The 23,414-nt window shown below is 45.3% G+C and overlaps 1 protein-coding gene across 4 annotated transcripts in view; it reads left to right on the top strand.

Moving 5' to 3' along the window:
- The window catches only part of SNX29 (sorting nexin 29), a 574,556-nt gene that overhangs the window by 68,140 nt on the left and 483,002 nt on the right, over positions 1 to 23,414 (top strand). For all 4 annotated transcript variants that reach the window (XR_004902062.1, XM_028512599.2, XM_036020920.1 and 1 more), the window contains 5 exons: positions 2,757 to 2,937; positions 6,389 to 6,459; positions 7,826 to 8,074; positions 11,231 to 11,600; positions 18,172 to 18,290. Coding sequence is in view for 3 of the 4 variants with exons in the window: in XM_028512599.2 (XP_028368400.1) it covers positions 2,757 to 2,937; positions 6,389 to 6,459; positions 7,826 to 8,074; positions 11,231 to 11,600; positions 18,172 to 18,290 (990 nt within the window). In the remaining variant the exon portion in view is untranslated. The remainder of the gene's footprint in view (positions 1 to 2,756; positions 2,938 to 6,388; positions 6,460 to 7,825; positions 8,075 to 11,230; positions 11,601 to 18,171; positions 18,291 to 23,414) is intronic.

Raw genomic sequence — 23,414 nt, 5'->3', positions numbered from 1 at the left:
ATGGACTAGGCATCATGCTCAGTGCTTTACCCTCCTTTTCTCCAGTTACACTAGTAACCCAGGTGATTCTGTACTTTGAGGCTTTTGCTAAGGGAGAGGAGTCCAAAGCTTAGCATGGCTGAGTGATTTGGTTAAGGTCATGCCAATGAACAATCTCTTCACCTGTTGTCTTGCCCACTGGTCTAGAAGCTTGTTATGGATGAGTCCTTCTAGTCTCTGCCTGGTAGCCCATAGTGGCGCCCAGTTCATGGCTCCCAGTTAGAAGGCTAGGTGAGCTGAAATATTAAAGTGAGCTTATTAACCTGGCATCTGGTTTACGGAGATGTATGTATGTGTGTCCTTCAGGGGGGAGGGTTCAAAGATCTTGTCACATTTTCAGAGGGATCTGTGTGTCTGTTTAGCCCCTGGATTAGAATCCCTGTCTGGCAGCAGACTCAGCATTTTCTCCTTTAGGATATTAAGCATTTGTGAACATGATCATTTTAAAGAATTTAGATGCCCTTCTTGCTTTGCAAGGCAGGGTGATTTTGTGGTTTACAGGTCAACAGCTCTGGGATCCCATTTTGCTGTATTGCTTACTGACTGAGCATTGCTACGTGAGTTACTTCATTTGTCCAGGCCTTGGACCTTGTCTTTGACATGGAGATGACCTTGGTGGTTGTGAGGACTGAAGTCAGATGTAAAGTGTTTAGTGCAATAACTGGTATGTAGTAATGCTTAATAAATAGTACTGGCTGTTGCTATTGTTACTATTATTGGCAGCAAGAAAAAGTGTTGATGTTAAGTAAAGAAAACTGATCACAAAATTAGGTATACACCAGAATTACAACTAGAAAAAATCTGTGCAGATATTAGTAAAAAAGGGGATGTGCAATGACTATTTTATGGAGAAAAGCAAACTTTATTAGCTTTCCCTTAAATCCTTAAATCTGTTCGTATTCTCAGACCTATGGAAATCTCTCCTAAGCAATTAGAAATGAGGACAGTTAGTTATGTACAAGGATGTTCAAAGCAGTATATAGAGAAAAGTGGCAATAAATCATGTTCCTAGCTGTAGAGCAATAGTTAAATTAACAGGGAAGCCATGTTTCTAAAGATCTTTAAATGTTACAGGAAAATGTCCATGATATGGAAGGGAAGAAACAAACCAGAGTACAAAATTGTATGTGTGTATATATATATATTTATATATATGCATGTGTATAATATATACACATATACAACACACACAACATTATGGTGTATTAGTTTCTCCCAACAAATTACTTGCTATAACAAATTGCCACAAACTTAATGGCCGAAAACAACACAAATCCCTCTTCTTATACTTATGGAGAGCTGGGTTTAAAGTCAGTTCCACCGGACTGAAGTCAAGGTGACAGCAGGGCTGGTTCCTTTTGGAGGGACCAGGGTGGAATCTGTTCCTTGCCTTTTTCAGCTTTGGCAGCTTCTGGCATTCCTTGGCTAGCTGGCTCCATCACTCCAATCTCTGCTTCCCTGGTTACATTGTTACCATTGGTACTTAGTTAATTATTTAAAAAAGAAAAGGGTAGCAAAGGGAAGTAGATATTGAACTTAATAAACTGGGGAGCATGAACCTGTTTGCTTCACCAGGAAGCTACAGCTTCACACTCCAGGGGATTACAACATTGTTCCACCAAGGGGATTAACACTCCTCCCTTCCCCCTCCAGTACCAGATTGTTGGGGGGACAGGGGGAGGTGATTGGCCAGAGATGCCTGTCAGTCTAACTCAGGGTGCAAACCCATCCAAAGCCCATGAGAGTTTGGGAAGTGGAGTGATCCTTTTGAAAAGACACCTGGTCCATCCCAAACCTAAGCTGTCATCTGGATGACCTGTGTTCTCCCCATGCACTCATGTGTCTTCTCTCCATAGTCATGAGGCCTCAGTGGCTGTGTGGCCTGTGGCCATGCACCCTCCACACACAGGCTCCTGGAGGGAGCCTGCATACCACAGCACAGCAATGGACTGCAGCTGGACAGACACTCTGTACCAGTTGATGCTGGGTTGGACTGGACTATGATATGGAGCACAAACTCTGGACACTGGCTTTTGGTTTGGCCTTGCTGAAGATAAGATTGGAACTTGGCCGTGATGAGGTGGATAGAGATAGGACATTGGAAATTCAGGAGGGGAACTACCTTAATTTTACATCATTAGTAAATTATAACACAGATCCCCACCCTCCTATTTGGGTCTTAGGAAATTCTTTTCCAAATGATCCTGCAAGAACTCATTTTCCACTGATAACAACATCACCTTCTCCTCTTCTGTGTCCAGTCTCCCTCTGCCTCCCTCTTGTAAAGGTACTTGAGATGATCAAGGCCCATGAAGACTACATAGAATAATCATTAACTCTCATTCTCAAGATACTTAATTGAATCATACGTGCATAGTATCTTTTGCCATCTATACTAATATTCACATGTTCTATCGATTAAGACCTGACTATCTTTGGGGGTTATAATCCGCCTATCATGGATATTGATTTTATATAAAAAAGAAAAGCACAGGAAAAAAGACTGCAAGGAAGTGCTTGAAAATGCAAACAATGGCCATCTACGGGTGGTGGATTTGGGGCTCATTTTTATTTTGAGTAATCTCTTTGATATCTTCCTTTTCTGTGCCAAGGAAGTAACTCGTTTACAGTCCTCAGTGATGCCCAGGGAATGTTACTCTAAAAGTGGTATGTGCCCCAGGCTGAGTGCCATAGCACTTGTTCCACTGTCTCTGCAGAGCCTGTGTTCTGGTTCTACGTGAAGGAGGTCCTCAGCAAGCACGAGCTGCAGCGCTTCTATTCCCTGCGTCACATCACCCTGGACGTGGGCCGTGGCCGGGCCTGGCTGCGCTGTGCCCTCAACGAACACTCACTAGAGCGCTACCTGCACATGCTCCTGGCTGACCGCAGCAGGCTCAGGTATATGACTGGGCTTGTGTGTGTGTGTGGGGGGGTTGATGTTGGCGAGTAGTTAAAATCACAGAATCTGGAGTCAGATGCTTGAATTTGCACCCAGTTCCCACATCTGGGGCAACTGGGTTCCCCTCTCACAATCCCAGTTTGTTAAATGAGAGAAGGCCTGTAAAGGACTCAGCATAGCACCTGCATTAGCAAGCACTCAATAAATGCTCACTATTATTAAGACTGGGGGTATGGAGAGAGCCATTGTCACAGGACACAGCTGGGTCTTCATGCCATGGAATTTTAATTTGGTCTTCTTTCTTCAGAATTTCTTTCCCTTAAGATGTTGGATGTTTAGTGCTCAATTTCATGTTTTGTCTTTATAACTCTTTCTGCAATTTTTTTTGAGGTTAATATTAATGAATACCAAACTGACTGAAAGTGTACATATGTTTTAAGCTAGGGAGAGAAGTCATTTGTTATTAACAAACATCCCCTCCCCGTTTTATTATGTTTTATGTTTTTCTTGATTGTAAGGTTCACTCTGTCAGGTAGCATAGGCCAGATTTTGCTGCCATAACAAACATTATCAAAATCACAGTGGCTTGACACAGGCAAGTTTGTGTCTTTTCTCTGCTTCATGTCTATCATGGGTAAGTAGGGGTTCTTGTCTCAGGGACCCAGGCTGATGGAAGCTCCATTTCTATGGAGATAATGGTTGAACTAAGCACTGCCTCTTAAAGCTTCTGCCCAAAGTGACGCTTCACCTCCATTCACATTTCACTGGCCAGCAAGTCACATGGCCACAGGCAAGCTCAGCAGGGTGGGGAGATATGATTACTACCGCAGTGATGGGGAGAAGGCACTGAACATGGATCAATGATAGTACAGTCAGCCACATCTTCTTCAAAACATGGACAATCCTGTCATTTTCCCTGTACTCACAATGTTTATGATGTTTCTCTCTCTCCCCCAGTCTCTATCTCTGACTTTAGCTATTATTTTACCTCTGAGAATGATGGACCAGATGTGTAGTTTTGTATCACCTGACAACCTCCTTCCTTGAATAACCTCCACACCAGCAGTGTCTATATCCTCAACAGTGAAATTTCATTTACTTCAAGAAGCTGGCATTTCATTAGTGCTGTGATACATTCCTGTGATTTTGTATCTTGACTCAAATCTCTTCCTGTTTCTTTTGCCTCTTATGGTCACTTCTCTACTGATACTTTGTTAGGCATTCTGGGATTGTGTGCTAGGGCTCTTACCCTTGAAGTTCTCCCATGGATGTTGCCTACGATACTTTGTGCCGTTGTATGCTCAACTCTGTGGGTCCAAAATGGAAGGGATGGGGCCAGGACAACTGGTGCCACCTGCACCTGGGTGCTGCCCAGGGTCTGGTCCAGATGTCTATACATACCTACGGAGCATTAACCAGCTTTAGTTATGAGAACACATTCACGTTCCTAAAAATGAACTTCTGTCAAGCCCTCCCCACCACATCATTTGCAAGTAGCTCAGAGTTGCACGTTCAACATCAAAGGAATTTAACAATCAGCAGTTGAAGTAAATCCAGCTGAATTTCACAGTTAAGTCCAGTTGAAGGATCACAGTTGAATTTCCATAAATCACTAGTCACTTATCTACCTAGATGTGGGAAAACCTAATTCATTTACATGCAGGAAAACTGATTCAGATTTTTAAAGAATCAAAATTTTGGGCATCAGTGTGATGGATGCCGGCCAGCAGTATCCATCTTGGCTGCGGATGCTCATCGAAACATGAGAAAAAACATACACAGACACAACCAGGTCCTGTGGGGAAATAGGAACAGAAGGGCCACTCTCTCTAGTGGGGAGAGTGCCATGGCCATTCTCTCTAGTGGAGAGCGCACCATATCTATTCCCAAGCAGATTTTTATTGAGAATACAGACTTAGTTTGTGGATTCACAGTCTGGCAGAAAAGATCAAAAGAAGTAGGTGACTTACAAAGGTGCAGACAGAACCCCTGCTGTGATTCTGGGCAGAGATTGGGGTTTTATCTAATAGGGCTCAAAGGGCAGTTTTGGTTTCCTGTCTGTGCCTTCAAATTCTAATCTAATAACATCCTCCAGCAAACAGATCTCACAGGATTTTGCATATTCTATGTCCCAGGCCTGATTACCCTGGGGGTCTGCCGTTTCTGGTCTGGGCTGCACCGCCCCTGCTAATTTCTGGCAGCCTGAGAAGGGCAGGAGACAGAGGCAGCCAGGAGACTTGGATTTCTCACATCTAAGAACAAAGACTCAGGCTTTGACAAAGCCGAGGGGGCAGGGATTAATGTTTATCACCCCTTCATATCCACAGCCCCAAGTCTCTTTCCTTAGGGCATTCCCACATGATCGCATCTGTCTTAAGTTCATTCTCTTTCTTAGAGAATTGTTACCTGTCATTGACTGCTGATCATGCCAGGGAAATAAGTTTTGTCTTCTTAGTGGCTTCTGGTCTGGAGATCTTTCACTTAGCCTAAGTCACAGGGGGTTACAGCTTCCTGAGACCAGGCAGGGCAGTCTCCAACACATCAGAGGTTGTCTTGCAGTGCCAGAGTGGACATGGGGCTTGTGCTTCTCTTGGCATTCTGCGGAGTGGGCATATTGAAAACGATGCATCTCTTCTCTTTTTCTGTTAGTTGTATTCATTCACTTCATCAGCTGTGTCCAGTCTCCTGCTGAACTACAGGTCACTCACCACTGACTGCTTTAGTGAAACTTAACTTTGACTCCACATGTTTTGAGTTCTCTGACCTGGCGGGGTTGAGGTTATTTGCTTGTTACAGCTCAGCAGGGGACTGGATAAAGAGCTGGGGAATTGGACTTGGACACCTGCTTTTGAGCTTCATTTAATGCTGGCTGACCTTGGACAGACCCTGTAGGCTTCTCTGGCCCCTCCCCTTCACTTAGATTTGTGGGGCTTTCTTAGCTTCCCAGCCCTTCCCAAGATAACTTGGGCTTTTGGGTTTACAGCCCAAGCAGGTATTACATACAAATACCTTGGTTGATGGAGCCATGGAGCTCTACGATTTCCTCCTGAAATGTTCTCTTCTTGTGTTAGTTCAATTGAGGGGGCCCTGTGTGCAACCGTGGACATCCTGTCTGTCTTTTGGAGACCTTGCTTGAGTGGAAGTTACCTCTCTGTTTGTCCTCTTCTGCTTTGCTGCTTCATCAACAACACATTTATATCTCATGCCTATTTCAGTACTCTCAAGCTCACAGGACTCTAAAGATCTCTGGGGACTAACGAGGAAGTCATAGGATATATGCAGTCAATCCTTAGTTTATAACTAGAAGCTTCAGCTCAGCAGAGACCACCTGTACTCAGCCTGTGATGACCCTGTATGGGTTTTCTGGGAAGCCATATAATGGAATTGTCTGCCTAATGGACTCAGAGAACCACTATTCAGAGCCTTTTCCCTTTCTCTTCCAATTTGCAGCACTTTTTATGAAGACTGGTCTTTTGTGATGGATGAAGAAAGGTCTAGCATGCTTCCTACCATGGCAGCTGGTAAGCCTGGGCAAGGCTGGGAATGATGGGTCCTGTGAAGCTTGGTGAGCAGAGGAGGCTGCTTGGGAGTGAATTTATAACTCCAAGGGATGCTATAATTTTCCCTGTCTCCCAGTAACTTAATGAGTTACTTGCAACTGTCCTTCCTTGAATGGCAATGAGCATTGAGTCCATTTATCCAGAGTTTGATACCTCGGCAGGAAAAGCACAAGGATGAAGGTTTTTGGCTGTGGCTTTGCAAGTGTAATTTAAAGGCCTGGGGAACTGGAAGAAGGAGACTTGCCTTTGAGGCCTGGCTCAACCCTTTACTGGCTGGTGACCTAGGACAGACCCTGTGAGCTTTGTCACCTTGCCTTTCCTCCTCTGTGAGGTGGGAATCCTGATGGCATGGCGATCACCTTTATTGGGCTGCGAGAGAGTCCGATGTGGTGGAGAGTCATGTGCACTGGTTGCCAATGTGCAAGCCCTGGAATGATGTCAGTTGGTGAATTGTTAAATTGTTTATCATCATTCAAAGGGAGAAACACTCTGACAGAAGTGGGCCACTTGCTGCTTTCTTTCAGATCCTTTGTTGTCTCCTTTTTTTTCCTTTACTGAAAGTTTACACCAAGTCCCATATATTGAGAATTAATTAGTCTAGTTCATCGATGAAAGTCAGGGTTCAACTATGATTTCCTCTGTTGGCCATTGGATACCATTGCAAGTTTTTCCATAGGTAATAGTAGTGACATTGGTATACCTTTTGCGATTGCTTACTGAGCTGTGTTTTTGATGGGTGATGGTCTCTTAATACTTACCCTGTGAAAGAGATACTATGTCTCTATTTTACAGACAAAGACACTAAAGCTCAGACAGGTTATAAATGGATTGACCAAGGCCTCATAGCTTATAAGTGGCAGTGTTGAGATTCAGTCTAGTCAGTCTGACCTCTGAATTTATGGTTTAACCTCCCTCTTAACGGATAGGGAGAGAATTTGGAATGATGGAGCTCCTATGATTGCTGGTGTGTACTGACCGCAGTTGTGGGATGTATTAATCAATGTTTAAGATCATCCCTGGCTGGTATGACTCAGTGGATTGAGTGCTGGCCTGCAAACGAAAGGGTCACCTGTTTGATTTCCAGTCAGGGCACAGGCCTGGGTCGCAAGGCCAGGTCCCCGGAAGGGGGCATGTAAGAGGCAACCACACATTACTGTTTCTCTACCTGTCTTTATCCTTCCCTTCTCCTCTCTCTAAAAATAAATAAAATCTTAAAAAAAAGATTATTGTGTACCCTCCTGTGTACTATAGTGTCTGCAACTTATCCTGTTGGAGGCGTGACTCTGTTCAACAGCACACACTCTGGACTTCTTATTTTTTGCACAAGGTCTGAACTCCATACTCTTCTCGATCAACATTGACAACAAGGATTTAAATGGGCAGAGTAAATTTGCTCCTACTGTCTCAGACCTCTTAAAGGAGTCAACGCAGAATGTGACTTCCTTGCTGAAGGAGTCGACGCAAGGAGTGAGCAGCCTATTGAGGGAGATCACGGCGTCCTCTGCTGTCTCCATCCTCATCAAACCTGAGCAGGAGACCGACCCCCTGCCCGTCATGCCCAAGCACATCGGTGCTGGTGAGCCTGAACAGGAGTTCGAGGGGTTTGGGCAAAGGGCGACAGACCGTGGCTGATCCGGGCATACCTCCTCACCTGGAAGTGCCAAGGGGAATGAAATCTGATTTGCATTTGCATTTTCAGTTCATGCTTGTGTTTATTTATTTTTTACACTTACTCTGACAGGAACCTGAGAGCCTTACCTAGATGGGAAGATGATAGGGTAAAAGAGCAAGGAGCTCAGTCGGAGCAAACTGAAAGGAAGGGAGGGTGCGATGGCCACGTGAAGTCAGATGAGGTTGATCTTCATTTATTTTTTTGTCCACTCATTTATTTGTTCAGTTAATGCATTTTGTGTGCTAGTCAGTGAGCCAAGTGAGACAGATTACCAGCATTTGGCTTCCAGTCTTCTTTGGGATGGGTGAGGGTAGATATTTAATGACAAATTATACAAATAGTTAATTATCCTTCTGGTAATTGGGATAGAAACCAAGCATAGGATGTTGTGGAGAGTGTTTATTATTGGGCTTGCCTTTTTTGGTGGGGGAAGACATTTAAGTGGAGACCAGGGAAAGGGATTAATTAATTAAGATTAATTTTGTGGTGCGTTTAGAACATTCCTTGAGCCTTCTGGACATACAGAATGTTGCTACAGAAAAATTGGAAATTTTTGGTTTAGTACTTAGTATTCTTAAAACCCTTAAACAAGGCGGTAATTTCCATCATCCCTTTGAGGATTATTCATGATGGCGAAAACTCAGAATCTCATGGTGTCTTTGGTACGCACTGGCTTTCTCTGTTGCCCTCTCCTTCTCAAGCAGAGACCCCATGTGAGTAACATGGAAACAGGACTGTTGAGGGCTTTGTGTAGCAGAGACAATTGAATTTGTTTACCCAAAGCAGTAGTCTTTCCATTCATCTTGGGGACCCTGGTTTTGAAATTATCTCAGGGTTGTAGTACACTGGTGAAGCACGTCATATTTTGTTTTTGATGGAATGGAGTTTTGGGAATTGATTCAAAGTGTCTCTCACACCCAAGTTTGATGATTAAGATGGGTGAACAAACTGGCTTGTCTAAGTAGTGGTCACCAAGACAGTCTTAACTTCTGTTTCCATTTGATTTTGCTGTGTAACAAAGAGTTCCAAAAATGTAGCAGCCTGAAACAACCATGATTTATTTATTTATTTTTTTTATTATTCTGTGGCTTGGGAGATGGTTCTTTTGCTGGTGTTACCTGGGCTCACTCATGGGGCTGCATTGAGCTGGTGGGTGAGCTGGAAGATCTGTGATGGCCCCACTTGTGTGTCTGGAATTGGTACTGACTATTGACTGGGGCATCTCAGTTTTCTACACATGGCCTCTCATCCTCCAATAAGTTAAATCAGTTTTCTTCCATGGTACTTTTAGGGCAGGATTTCAAGAGTCTGTAAGACCTCTTGATGCCTAAACTCTAGAACTCATACACTGTGATTTCCATTCGTAAAGGCAGAACACTAAGCCAGCCCGGATTCAAGAGGGTGGAAAAATGGATACTTCCCTCAAAGGCGGGGTGAAGTCCCATTGCAAAGGGGCTTATGCAGGGATGGGAGGAATTTGTGGTCATTGAACAACTGACTACAACCCCAAACAAATTTTCTTGGTTTCATCTGCCAGCAATGAGAGTATTTTTCCAAGTGAAACAATGAAAATCATTTTATTAATGATAATATTCTTCAAATCAAAGTGCTTGGAAGGATAGTTTAGAGGAAACAATTTTAACATATGATCTGTGGTATATTTTTAAAATTTATTTTTCAATTACAGTTGACATACAATATTAGTTTCAGGTGTACACATAGAGGTTAGACATTTATATTACCTTATGAAGTGATCACCCCCAGTAAGTCTAGTACCCATCTGGCTCCATACATAATTATTACAATATCATTGAATATATTCCCTCTGCTGTACTTTACATCCCCCTGACTATTTTGTAACTGCCAGTTTGTACTTATTAATCCCTTTCACTATTTTCAACTATCCTCTCACCTTTCTCCTTTCTGACAACTGACAATTTGTTCTCTATGAGTCTGCTTCTGTTTTGTTTGTTAGTTTTTTTTTTGTTTTATTTTTTAGATTTCACATATAAGTGAAACTGTATGGTATTTGTCTTCCTCTGTCTGATTTATTTCACTTGGCATCATACCCTCTAGGTCCATCCATATTGTCACAAATAGTCAAGTTTCATTCTTTTTTTTTATGGCTGAGTAATGTTCCATTGTATATATGTACTGCATAATTTTTATTCATTTGCCTCTTGATGGACATTTAGGTTGTTTCCATATCTTGGCTATTATTTGGCTATTATAAGTAATGTTGCAGTGAACATAGGGGTGCATGTATCTTTTTGAATTTGTATTTTGGATTTTTTTCAGCTGAATACCCAGAAGTGGAATTAATGGGTCATATGGTGGTTATATTTTTAAAATTTTGAGGTAACTCCATACTGTTTTCCACAGTGGCTGCACCAGTTTATAATCCCACCAACAGGGTATCACGGTTCCCTTTTCTCCACATCCTAGTCAGCACTTGTTTATTTTTTGTTGATGACAGGCATTCTGACAGGTGTGAAATGTTATCTCAGTGTAATTCGTATTCGCATTTCCCTGATGGTTAGTGATGTTGAACATCTTTTCATATGTTTATTGGCCATCTGTCAGCCTCTTTGGAGAAATGTCTATTTGGGCCCTCTGTTCAATTTTTAATTTGATCATTTGGTCTTTGGTGTTAAGTTGTATGATGAGTTCCTTATATATTTTGAATATTAATCCCTCATCAGATATATCATTGGTGAGTATCTTCTCCCATTCAGTAGGTTGTCTTCTTGTTTTGATAATGGTTTTCTTCACTGTGCAAAAACATTTCAGTTTTAATGTATTCTCATTTATTTTTTCTTTTGTTTCCTTTGGTTGAGGAGATATATCTAAACATTGTTTAAATCAGAAGTAGAGGTCCATTTTTTGCTTAGTCCCCTGTAAACAGATGTTTTACTAAGGATTTAAAAAATATCTGACTTTAGCTTACAATTTATTTGTCAGTGGAGTAGTAGAGGATTTCCCACAACCCAGAGTCAGGATGGTTGGATCATCCCCTTATCTTGCTTACCATTTCTTATACCATATCTTGTCTTTTGTCAGATGCCAAATGTAAAAAGGAACGGAAGAAGAAAAAGAAGGTGACCAACATTATCTCATTTGATAATGAGGACGATGAGCAGAATGCTGGTGATGGTTTTAAAAAGTTACCTGGGACTGGGGAGAGCTCGGAGGAGAACTCTGACCGCTCCTCGGTCAATATCATGTCAGCCTTTGAAAGCCCCTTTGGGCCTAATTCCAATGGAAGTCAGAGCAGCAACTCATGGAAAATTGATTCACTGTCTTTGAATGGGGAGTTTGGGTACCAGAAGCTTGATGTAAAAAGCATCGATGATGAGGATGTTGATGAAAATGAGGATGATGTGTACATGTCGGGAAGGAAGCGCATGAGCCACTCAGAGTCACCTGAGAAGTAAGTTCCACTTGAGATTTTAATGAAGGGTGGTACATTAACTGCTTTCTCATTCTTCAGTATTAGGTGAAATAAGGATGCAGCTTTCATATTTATTTAGGGCAGCTTTTATTTATCAGGTCTTGATTTAGGAGGAAGGGGCATTGTTAGCTTACTGAGAACTGAGTGGGGAAGGGAGTGTATTTGAAGGTACTTGTTAAAAATTAGTGTCAAGATGTGTGCCTTAAAATTTTTGCTTTATATATACATCTTTCACTTTTGTTTTATAGATTTTCCTCCCATCTTTAACTTGCCACTTAGCGGAGTAATCTCAGGAGGAAGGCAGGGTTATTCTAGAAAGTAGTCATGGGCTGGTAATTTCTGTGTTTTTCTGCTGGTGTGTGAATAGCAGTAATTGGCCCCCACTTGCTGCTTTAATGCTGGAGTTGCTGTGGATTTATGCCTGCGGAACAGGCTTGATGCATGTGAAGTCATAAAGCAAAAAAATGTAGCTAAGAGCCTGGATTTTGGAATCCAGACAACCTGAGTCTTCATTTACTAGCCCCATGGCTTAGGTTGCATGAAGTCTGACAAGTTACTTCACCTCTCAGAGTCTCAGACCTCAGCGAAGTAATGGGATACTAAGTGTGGGCCCATCTGCACAGGTGCTGGCACATGGAGAAAGACAATGCAGGTCAGCTGCTGCTGTCGCAGTACTCTTGTAATAATTCCTAAGCTTGGTTTTGCTCTTCATGCCAAATAAATCAGTTACCACCTCTTCACTTAGGCATTACAGCGTATAATACCATCCTAATCATGGTTGACTTCAAAGCCAGCCTGTTGCTGCACAGGGGCCTGGCCCTGAGTGGGTCTGCCTAGGGCCAGCTGTAGTGCATGCGTTATTGACTTCGTGTAGGAAAGATTTCACAACACAAGTCCAGGTGACTATGAGGATGTATTTATTAAAGCTGGGGACTTAAGATACAAGGAAGGGCTTGGCATAGAAGAAGCTACAAGAGAGCCTAGGCTGGGCTGCTTTAGCTCCCCGGGAAGTCAGAGAAAAGGGGGCTTTGTGAAGAGAGAGGCTCAGGGGATCAGCCCAGGACAAACTGCCACCTGCTTATTTCTTTAGAGTTTAGGAGACATGTGCCTGTGAAGAAAGAAGTGGGGAGATGGTGGGGAGGCTGCTGGTGGGGGGTAAGAAAGGAAGGGCTGGACTCTTTCTCTTGAGGCTTTTATCTCTCTTGCAGGCTGGAATCTTAGGCGAGGTCTCAGGGGAGGTTTTAGCTGAATATTTACCAGTTCTCCAGGTGGGCCCTTTTAGGGCCATGGTCTCCCCTGAATGGTCAGTGACAGGGCAGGGGGTCTTTAGTTATTGCAGTTGGTTCTGGTTTTGCTGCTTTACTGGGCCTAGAACTGGATACAACTGCATCCTAGATGTCATCTCCAGGGACGAAAGGCCAGGGAGGAAAGGTTACCTTGGAGGTGAGGTCCTTGTTTTCCTAGTTTTGCCTCCTGCCAGGCACTGGGAGCCTTCTACCCTGGTGACCCTTTGCACTTGGCTGTAAATTCCTTGGCCAATGTGTTCAGCTGTCTCAGTTTCCCTGTTTCACTTGCCAAGCAATTTTCCCAGCTTCTTACTATCCTGTCTCAAGCCCATGAGAGTGGAATAGATATATCGAGATCCCATTTTATGATTAAGGGGCACAGTGTGTCTTAGCTCTATGCTTTTCATTTTATGAAAATGAATGTTTTAATAGGAGTTTTTCTTTTCTTTCTCATGACACTTTGCCTGTTTTTGTTTTTGTCCCCCTGGTCCTCATTCATACAGATACCTGTATTACCTTAGAAGTGTCACCTTATTGATCGTGTGGGGTATGCCAGATACTACAAGCTATGTATATATATACCTTATCCTAATCCTTAGGTTGGTGGATATCACCCCCGCTTGATGGATGGAAGAATGGGATTTGTAGAGAGTTGAGGTTTGTCAAAACATTGGGCAAAGCTGGGGTTAAGGTATAATTCTGCTGTGTTCCATAGCTTATACAGGGGTGGGCAAAGTAGGTTTACAGTTGTAAGTATGGGAAATAACAATAATTAATAAGTAAAAATACAAGAGTAAACTCTGTTTTAAATATTCACACCTATAGATCTACTTTTGCCCACCCTGTACTCTCGAATATTTTCCATGTTTCTACATAACTCTGGATATTGATTGGTTGATTGACGGTCAGATCAGTATGTCATGATTTGCTAAAGGTTCCCCCATTGCTTAGTATTTAGGTTGTTGGCATCTTTGTTTTTGCATTCTGAAATAAACATTTTCACATACAAAGCTCTTTTCCCCTCCTCAAATACTTGTTAGAATCACTTCCCTGCAGCTTGTTTTGCTGACTGGCTGTGAATGTTTTTCTTCCTGGGATCCAGGTCTTGTGATAGGCTGTATGAGTCAGGGTTCTCCAGAGGAGCAGAATCAGTAGTGTGTGTGTGTCTCTGTGTATTTATCTGGAGATTTATTTTAAGAAATTGGCTCATGTGGTCATGGAAATTTGGCAGGTCCACAATCTGCAGGGTGGGCTGGCAGGCCAAGACCCAAGGAAGAATTGCAGCGTGAGTGCAAAGGCTGTCTGCTGGCAGAATTTCTTTTTTGGGGAACCTCAGTCTTTCTCTATTAAGGCCTTTAACTGATTGGATGAGGCCCACCCAAACTATGGAGAGTAGTCTGCTTTGCTTAAAGTCTACTGATTTAAATGATAATCTCATCAAAAAAATAACTGTCCAGGGACATCTAGAATAACATTTGATCATATGTCTGTGGCATAGCCAAGTTGACACTTAGAATGAACCATTGCACTTGCCTTTAGTCTTAATCAGGGCCTTTTAGGAAATGCCACTTGCATTCTATGTCTCTGTAGGTGAGTGCATCTTGAGGTTGATTCACTTCATGGGTTCTTATTGGCCTCAAACAGTCATTTCTTTTCCCAGTGGACTGGTGCCATTGATGGGAGTATGGAGGGGAGGTCACCTTGCAAGCCAAGGTAGCTGCCGGCATTGTGATGTGTGAAACACAGAACAGTTCAGGGTGACCTTTACAGAGGCCTGGCCCTTTGAGGCCACTGAGCCTCCTGCAGACTATGGACAGCCTCTCCTGCTATAAAGGGGGGTCTCGAGTGAACATTCTGCAGAGCATCTTGGGGAAAGGAGCAGAGGAATGATGAAGTGGCCTCTTGAGTAAAACTTTCCTTTTGATTCTAAGCTAATGTTCACGTGAAAGGTCTAGAAGCCTGGAGGGGCCGGAACTTGAGCAGTTTCATGGGCCTGGCTAGGTCTGCAAGGGTCAGGCTAGAAGCACTCACACTGTGGACCGCCGTGGCCTCTGGCAGCGTCACTGCTGTGGTCACTTTTTAAGATGCTCTGTTGGCCAAAGGTTGGGTTTTTTGCCTGTTTGCTAGCAGTTAAACCACTTCTTTGATGACTGAAGAAAATCTTGTCCCTCCTACCTCAATATTTATAAGTGTTGGCTTTGATTTTTGTCTTTTTTTAAAAAAGAGGGTTATACCTTTATTATAGAAAAGAGTTTTTCTATCATTTCATATATGTCCTATGATGCCAGTAGGGAAGTGGGGTGTACTTCAGAAAGAATTGCAAACATATGGAAAAATGTTGTCCCTCACTGGCAATTAAGCAAATGCAAAGTAAAACCAGGTACTGTGATAGACCTGTCATATTTGCCAGGATTTAAAGTGAGAACTGGAAAAAAAAGTGAACCCTGGGTTAGTGCCCTGGGAGTGGCTTGTTCTCAGGGTGTCCTCAGGCTTGGTGTCTTCTAGGCACACAGTGGGCATGAACTGTGGGATGAAAGATGTGGCAGGGCCAGACACAGGGCCATCCTCATAGATATCTGGTAGTGTTGACAGCGCTCCCGGGAAAACAGTTTGACACATTGCCAGCAGCCTTAAAAATGCTTATCTTACTTGATTTAGCAATTACACTACCAGGGACCTACCCTGAGGGCAGTCCCAGGAAAAGGGTTGCTGCATCTAGATACCAAAGCCCTTACTTAGAGAAGCAAAACATTGGAGCTGACCTAAATATGCAACCCAGGGGAACAGTTAAGAGAATATTCCATCGTTTAAACCATAACATTTTTTTAAAAGAATTACTTATTTATCTATTTTTAGGGAGAGGAAGGATGGAAGGGAGAAAGAGAGGGAGAGAAACATCAGTGTGTGGTTGCCTCTCATGTGCCCCCATCCAGGGACCTGGTCCACTACCTACGCATATGCCCTGACTGGGAATTGAACTGGCGACCATTTGGTTCTCAGGCCGGCACTCAACCCACTGAGCCACACCAGCCAGAGCTAAACCTTAACATCATAATGGTTAGGATCTTAAACCTCTTAAGTGAAATTTAAGAGTATCCAAGTAGTATGAAGATGAACTTGGGAATTAATATTGAATGAAAAAAGCCAAATATAAAAATCTACATTTAGTTTCATTATGACCTTGTAAAGAAAAGTATGTATAAGAAAGAAAGGAAAAAGACACTAAGGAAATAGTGTCTAAATCAATTGTGCTTTGAATAATGTGGCTTTGGGTGTACATTTTTTCCCTCCTCTTTTTTTTTTTTTTTTTTTTTACATTTTCATGGTTTTTTAAATGTGTTTCACTTTTCTAATGAAAAGCAACAGGTGCTATTATGTTTTTAAGCCAAGGTTGGCACCATATTCTGAATTGCTGTCTGCCTCAGGAGTCACTTCAGTGTGGCTTAACTTTAGAGGTGGTGGCCGTTGGCCACTTTTACTTGGCCTCCCACCCTCAGCTGCTGGGGCCTGGCTTCACCTGGCACCCTGCATATGTTGCTGGAAAGTGGCAGGGTTTCCCCTCTGAGACGGCAGAAAATCCCACCCCCGTGGAGCGAGTGCAGTGGCGAGGGAAGGACTGGTGGTTTGGCTGCCTTCTCTTGAGGGTGCCCTGACCACCCCTGTCACCAGCTGTGGGATTGGAGCCCTGTGAGAGCGGGTCTGTACAAATTCTAGGGCACAGCCAAGTTCATCTGAGAACTGGGCTTCCTCTTTTGCACCCTAGAGTGCCATCTGAGAGTCCCATTGTGTGTGTTACCTGCAGGATTAAATGAAACATTGTGCAAAATTCTGTGGACTTTTGGTCTGTGCCAGATGTATGACCAAAAGCTGGGGAGGGCTGAGAACAGAATGTCTGCATGATGGTCTCTGACAAAGGAGGCAGCCAACTATGCCTGCAGGCCAAACCCCTGTCAAGCTAGGAATGGTTGGCTGTTAAAAAACAAACAAAAAACCCAAAGAAAAATAGGTATGGCCACAAAGCCTAAAATATTTGCAGTCTGTTTTTTTACAAAAAATTTGGTTGATTCCCACTCTAAAGACAGAAAGAAAAACTCTTTGCATCATGTCATGGTAGATAGTAGCCAGGAGACCCATTGTAATCTGATGTGGGAGACCAGTGCTTGACCCTCCACAAGCCCTGGTCTGTCCTCAAGGCTGACTGTCTTGGACAAGTCCCAGAATCTCTGAGTTTTCCCCCCTCTTTCCCTTCCTTCCTCCTTTCCTTTCCTCCCTTTTCTATGTACTTCCCTCACCCTTTTCCCTCCTTCTCCTCCTCCCTCCCTTCCTCTATTAAGTAGGTATGATTATGACCTGATTTGTTCTTTACAACTGAGTTACAAAGTGATTTTGTAGTCTTTAAAGTACTACACAAATACATCCTGGTATTTATTAGTGTTTTCTAATTGCCCAGAGGCAAATGCTGCTGTGGGCCAATACTTTCTCAAATGTAAGTGAGGCAGCCTGGTATTAATTACAAAGCTCATACAGGTTCATTTTATACTTAGTGGATATGGTGACAGTATAACAGATCACTTGAGCCTGGTTAATATTTAAGCTGACTTCCTTTCTTGGAAGGGACCCAGACATGATCTGGTCTGATTCTGTTCTTTTACCCGAGAGGGTTTGAGAACCAGTCAGGCCAAGTGATGCCAGCCCAGGGTCATGTGACTGCCATCGTTTCAGACCCTGGAACACACCATGCTTTTTCCTTCAGCACAGTGCACATGCTTCCCTCCCCCTCTGTCCCTCTTGTCCCACCTCTTCACTCAGGTAACTCTTGTGCTTCCTTCAGCTCTCGTCCCAGACTTTCCCTCTTCCAGGAAGACTTCCATGACCTTCCTGACCAACCACAAAGCTGAGCTGCAATTTTATACCTTCTAGTGGGATTGTTTGATTCATGTGTGTGTCTCCAACAGACTGTAAGCTTTATGGATGTAGGATAAACACCGTGTGCTGGCTCTTTTGCCAGCACAAAATATATGCGCTGCACACCGCCTGGCATGTAGTAGGTACTCAGTAAACAGTGGCTGAAAGAACAAGTGCCAGGGGTCTGGCTCCAGACCCCATCCTCCTGCCTCCTGCCTGCATTTCCTTCTATACCCAGCCCCTTCATGGCCTGGTTAGTTTCCAAGAAAGAACTTTTGGGAGGCCCAGCAGTTGCTTGTGGTGATCTGAGCCCACAGGGGCCCTTTGCTCTTTCACACAGCTGTATTCTTTCACCATAGGCCACTGGACGGGAACACCTGCCTCTCCCAGAGGCACAGCTGGGCTCCACTGCAGGTGCTGCACGGTGACACCGATGTCCTCTTTCCGGTCAGCGGAATGGGCTCCTTCAGCCCTGCAGGTGGGTGTTTTCTGATTGCTCTTTTCCTCCAGTACAAGCTTTGGCTCTAAGACCTGCAGGAGTGTCTGGGTCACCTCTGCTGGTGGGAGTGGGAACAAGGAAGCCTGGGGCTCAGAGCCAGAGGGCCTGTTGTTGAGATTCAGGGTGACCGAGGGTTTGGTTTCCTTTCTTGTGGAGCTGGGTATTTTGAGGTACTCTCACCTGAGTGACTGCTGGGCAGAAATGAGCTGGCACGTCACCAGGGAGCCCTCCAGTCTGTTTCTTTTCTTGCCAGTGATTGTTGAACTTGGTCGTGTACAAGCTGACCACAAATGATGACCACTATTTTTGCCTCTTAGGAGAAGGGAGATCACAGAACCCATAGCTATAAAGGCCCTGGCACCCTTTGTAGCCAAGTGCTTGGGGGTCAGGGAGTAGCTTGCTTAAAACCCGCCTATGGAGTGGATAAGTAGTTCTGACCTGTTCCCTGCTGTTGAGCAACTTGTGTGTGGTTTGCTGTCGTCTTCCTAGCAGGGGCAGGCCACGGGAGTGGTAGTGGTTGGGGGTACGTACAGGAGCCCAGCTCGCCCAGAAGAGCGGGTGTGCTGTACCTCACTGACTTAGTGCCTGCCACTTCCCCACAGCACCACTGAGGCAGCGAGGCCTCGGTTCCCCGACCCTCACCCACCAAGTCCCCTTCTTATCTTTCCAGGGCCAGGTTTAAGATACCGTAACAAGGGCCCACCAACTGCTCGGGAAGCTGCTGATGTTCTGAACCGATGACAGACTATTGTACTTGTCACTGTGCAAGGAACAGAAACCCATTCTAACTGGCTCGTGTGAAGAGGGTGGTGGGGCCGCTGACTGGCTGCAGTTTAGAATGGGGGTCAGATCAGTCTCAGCTCTAGGAAGTTGCAGGAACTGGAGCAGGCTCCTGCTCTTGAGCAGCATATTCCTGGTTTACTTGGAGGTTAATGCGCATGCACAGCTAAGCGACTCACGTCCGCCAGGCTGGTCTCCTCTTCTGGAAAGTGGATGACAGCGATAATGTGGCCAACACTTACAAAGCCCTTGAAGTGAGTCCAAGACTGTGAAGCAGTGGTCCACAACCTTTTTGGAGCCAGGGACCGGTTTCCTGGAAGAGGTTTTCTACAGATGGGGGTGGGGGGCACAGATGGTTTCGGGGGTGACTCAAGCACCTTACATTCAAGCTCACCTCGTGCCATGTGGCCCGGTTCCTAACAGGCCTGGACCAGTATGGGTACCGTGGCCTGGAGGTTGAGGACCCCTGCTGTAAGGTGACTGACTGGATAAACTCACTCATTCATTCTTGACCACAGCCTAGGAGGAGGGGGGAGTTGTTCTGTTATCATCACCTTCCTCTCAGATTTGTGGTGAAGATTCCCTAAGTTCATGTGGGAAAGGGTGCAGCTCATTGCTAAAGTTGTCACGGTGATGTGACAGGGCATCCTGTGGGCAGCTGGGCCTGGAATGGAGAGGACCCTTGACCTGGCCAGGTCCGGCCGTCTCTCTCATTCTGTGCCCCACACTTCTACACGGGGATCTGCCCCCATCTCCTATCTGCTGGTCTGACTTTGTTCCCTTGTCAATTTTACTCCCTCCCCTTTTGTCCTGTACTTGGCTGAGGTGGCAACACCATTGCCTCAGCCCTGTGACCTTCCATCCCAACCAGCACTTCTCTCTGCGTCTTAGTTGAAATCTCCAAGAGAGGTGGGCAGTCTGGCAGGCCTTGCTCATGACTGCAGGCTGGTGGCATTGTTCCCTCCTTGCACTTAAGGGACTGCCCTGGGTTGCCTTGCCTACTGCCCATGCAGGGGCAGTGCAGATGTGGGCAAAATGTCTGAGATGGGAGTGGGGGTTTGCAGAGAGCAGGGGGTCCTGTGCAAGCCTAGGACATTGGAGAGTTTCTAGGGTTTGTCCATGGCTTTCAAGTCATGGTCAAGGTTCCCATTCACCTGGTCCTGCTCCCCAGTGGAGGGACCTTTCAGCTGGGTTGAGAAGCATTACTAGGATGTTAAGTGCCTGCACTAGACCATCTGTTTTGTTTCTGGTGGCCTTTTCATCTCTTAACTGGGCTTCTCTAACTATCAGATGCTGGGGGAGGATGGCTAGCTGCTCCAAAATGCTGTTTGCCATTCAAATTGAGGTTTAGTCCTATAGAACCCAGCAGTCTTCTTCCCTCTGGGCTTTCTGTGGATCAGTGTCTCCAGGGGAAGTAGCTTTTGGCCAGTTTCCAGGATCCTTGAGGATCCTCAAGAGAAGACGTCCCCCTAGCAGATTTCCCGCAGTGCCACCTCTGGCTGTCGTCCTCACAGACCCAGAGGCTCCATCTTTTCACCACTGATGGGGCCCAAGCTCCAGCTTATCTGATGACCCTTGCCAGAGATGCTGGTGGGAGCCAGTCTGCCACCTTTTTATTTTACGACAATAACAAAGCTGTCAGGGATCTTGGAAGCTTGTGATAGCCTGAGGGGCAAATGTCAGTAGGAACATGGCATTGGGAGAAAGATTACTCTAGGGCTGCATGAAGACACTAGAATAAGAGCTGGGGGAATCTGTTACCTGATTGGAATGCCAAACTGCATCAAGTCCCTTCTGGCCTGATGCCCCATTTCCACGGCAGGCATGTGGCCCAGGTGGTACCAGGCCCAGCCTGCCTGCAGGGGGACCCTTCCCGGGCAGCACCTGGCACAGCTAAGACTGTTTTCTCAGACTCCTTTTCTTTCCCTCCATTTCTGACTAGTGTTCCTTGAGATTGACACCCTTCAATGGAGCGTGTTAACCTGTTCTCTCTCAGTGAGGCCCAGGAGCCATAACATGTAGTTAGTGGAGACTTTGCACACAGGAGGCTCCTAACTTAGGAGACTTTCCCATCATCTTTGAAAATGTTAGTGCCTTTGCTGTCACTGCCTTTGGGATATTTAGAGAAAGGGAGGGAGGGAAGAGAATAAAAAGTGGGGAGAGGGACACAGTGGGGAAGGATATATGTTTTGGTAGCCAAGTCTAGGGAGGGAGAAAGCAGCAGAGAAAGGAACCCTGAACACAGAATCATTATCCTTGTGAATGTTGGAAGAGGTGGTTCTGTGTATCAGGGCTGTGCTTTGGGCAGAATTTCTCAGGTTGGGTGGGGTGGGGGCTCAGCTAAGGGAGATGCTGGGCCAGGGTCACATGAGTCCCTGAGAAGCAGGTGAAGGATTGGACATGCTGTCATTCTTAGGGCATGTATATTACCTGCAACAGAGCAAAGCATTTTTATCTACCTATGTTTCTTTGAGGCTGGAAGGGAAAGAGTGCCCCAAAGTTCTTTTCACCTGAGAATGACCAGTGGGGCAAACAAAGCACCTGTGACTACTCCCTACACATGGGAAACCTGTGCTGCCCAGCCCCCACTGTGGGGTGTGCTTTTACTGTTGGACTGAGCAAGTGCAGAGCCGATTTCCGGTGGGTGCAGTTCATTAGAAACCTCAGGCCCTCAGCTCTGCCTCTCCCATCAGGTTGTATGGTCTTCAGCTTCTTGCCCTGACATCAGGTCTCAGGAGTTGCTCATCCAGGGTGAGGAGGGTCTGTGGTAGCATTGTTTTAACCTGAGATGGTTGATTTGAGAGCTTTCCTCCCAGGAACTAATTTTACTGTTTGGAATGTCAGGAAACTAGTGGCTGCAGGGCCTGTATTGCGTGGTTTCTACCCCCCATTATGTAGGTCATGTGCTACTTGGGACTCCTGGGTTTCTTTGCTCATTTAGTGGGTAATGCTGTTTTGCATCAGCACTGTTCCAGGCTCTGGGCATCCAAAGATGAGTCCCTCCTGGAGTTTTGTAGTGAAAAGGAGACAGGGAACATCATTGGAATCACCCGAGGTAAAGGAGAAAGGCATGAATGGGCGAAGTGTGTACCTTGAATGCTTTCGCCACCCTGTTCTAACATCCTATCTCTTGCCTGGGCTATAGCAAAGGAGCTTCCCAATGGCCTTCTTCACTTCTGTTCCTGGCCCCGGCCCCATCCATTCTTCTTTCAGCAGCTAGAGTGCTTTTACAGAACATAAATCAGGTTGCCTTATCCCCCTGTTCTAAAATCCAGATAGGATAAAATAACTGTAGGATAAAATCCAGAATCCTCACTGTGGCTGCCCAGGCCCCAGCTTGCTCCAGCAGCCTCATCCCCTCCCATTTCCCTTTTGCTCAGTGGCCCAGCCACACTGCTGCGCTTCCACTTCCTTACACCACGCCTGCTGTCGGTTCAGTCCTCAGGCTCCTCCTGCCTTGCTTACCCTACCTTAGCACGTCCTTCTGGTCACGGCCGTGTTGCCGCCTTAAAACAGGCTCCTGTGTCCCACTGCCCAGGCGGGCCAGGCCTCATGTTTTATGCTGTTGAGAATCTGGTGTGTCTGCATTGCTCTCTATTTTTGTGATTATGTTTGTGATGGCGTATTTGGGTAATTACTTGATAATACCTATGCCCCACTTCCCACTAGTTTTTGAGGTCCATGAAAATAGGGAAGATGTTTGTCTTGATTCAAGTGTGACCCTGGCCAGAGCCAGGCCCACAGCTGGGGTTCAGAAAGCCTTTGTTGAGTTGTGAGTGGATGGATGCAGTAGGAGGGGGTGTGGGCATGCTGTAGGGAATGGGCATCTGGAAGTTCGCAAATGATACCTGGTTGGGGACACAGTGTGGACAAAGGAATGGCACAGGAGTGCCAGGGACCTATAGAGGGAACAGCAGATATTTCAGACCAGCTGGATGAGAGAGACGAAAGTGGGCAAGGACTCAGCTCTGCCACTGGGCAGACGTGGGTTCACATCCTCACACTTCAGCTGTGTGATACTAGACAAGTAACTGAAATCCTTGAGGTCTGTTTCCTCATTTATAAAATGAAGATAATAGTAGTTCCGGCGTCAGAAGGGACCTTGAGGATGAGTGAGGTAGCCTGTGTCTCCGACCACTCTGTGGCTCCAGCGCCTCAGGCCCACTACATCTGCAGTTGATCGTGGGTCTGTGTTATGAAGGGAAATCCACTTGGGCCAAGCCAGGATTGTGTCTGGGGTGCTGGTGAGTGACATTGGCCTTTACTCCAGCTAGGGGATTCCACGTGTGTGTTGGAGTCCTCTCATCTTTGCCTCATGAGCAT

Source organism: Phyllostomus discolor, chromosome 3 (assembly GCF_004126475.2).
Source record: "Phyllostomus discolor isolate MPI-MPIP mPhyDis1 chromosome 3, mPhyDis1.pri.v3, whole genome shotgun sequence".
In the NCBI taxonomy this organism is placed as follows: domain Eukaryota; kingdom Metazoa; phylum Chordata; class Mammalia; order Chiroptera; family Phyllostomidae; genus Phyllostomus; species Phyllostomus discolor.
Note: the sequence above shows the minus strand (reverse complement) of the source record. Positions and strands in the feature narration are given on the sequence as shown.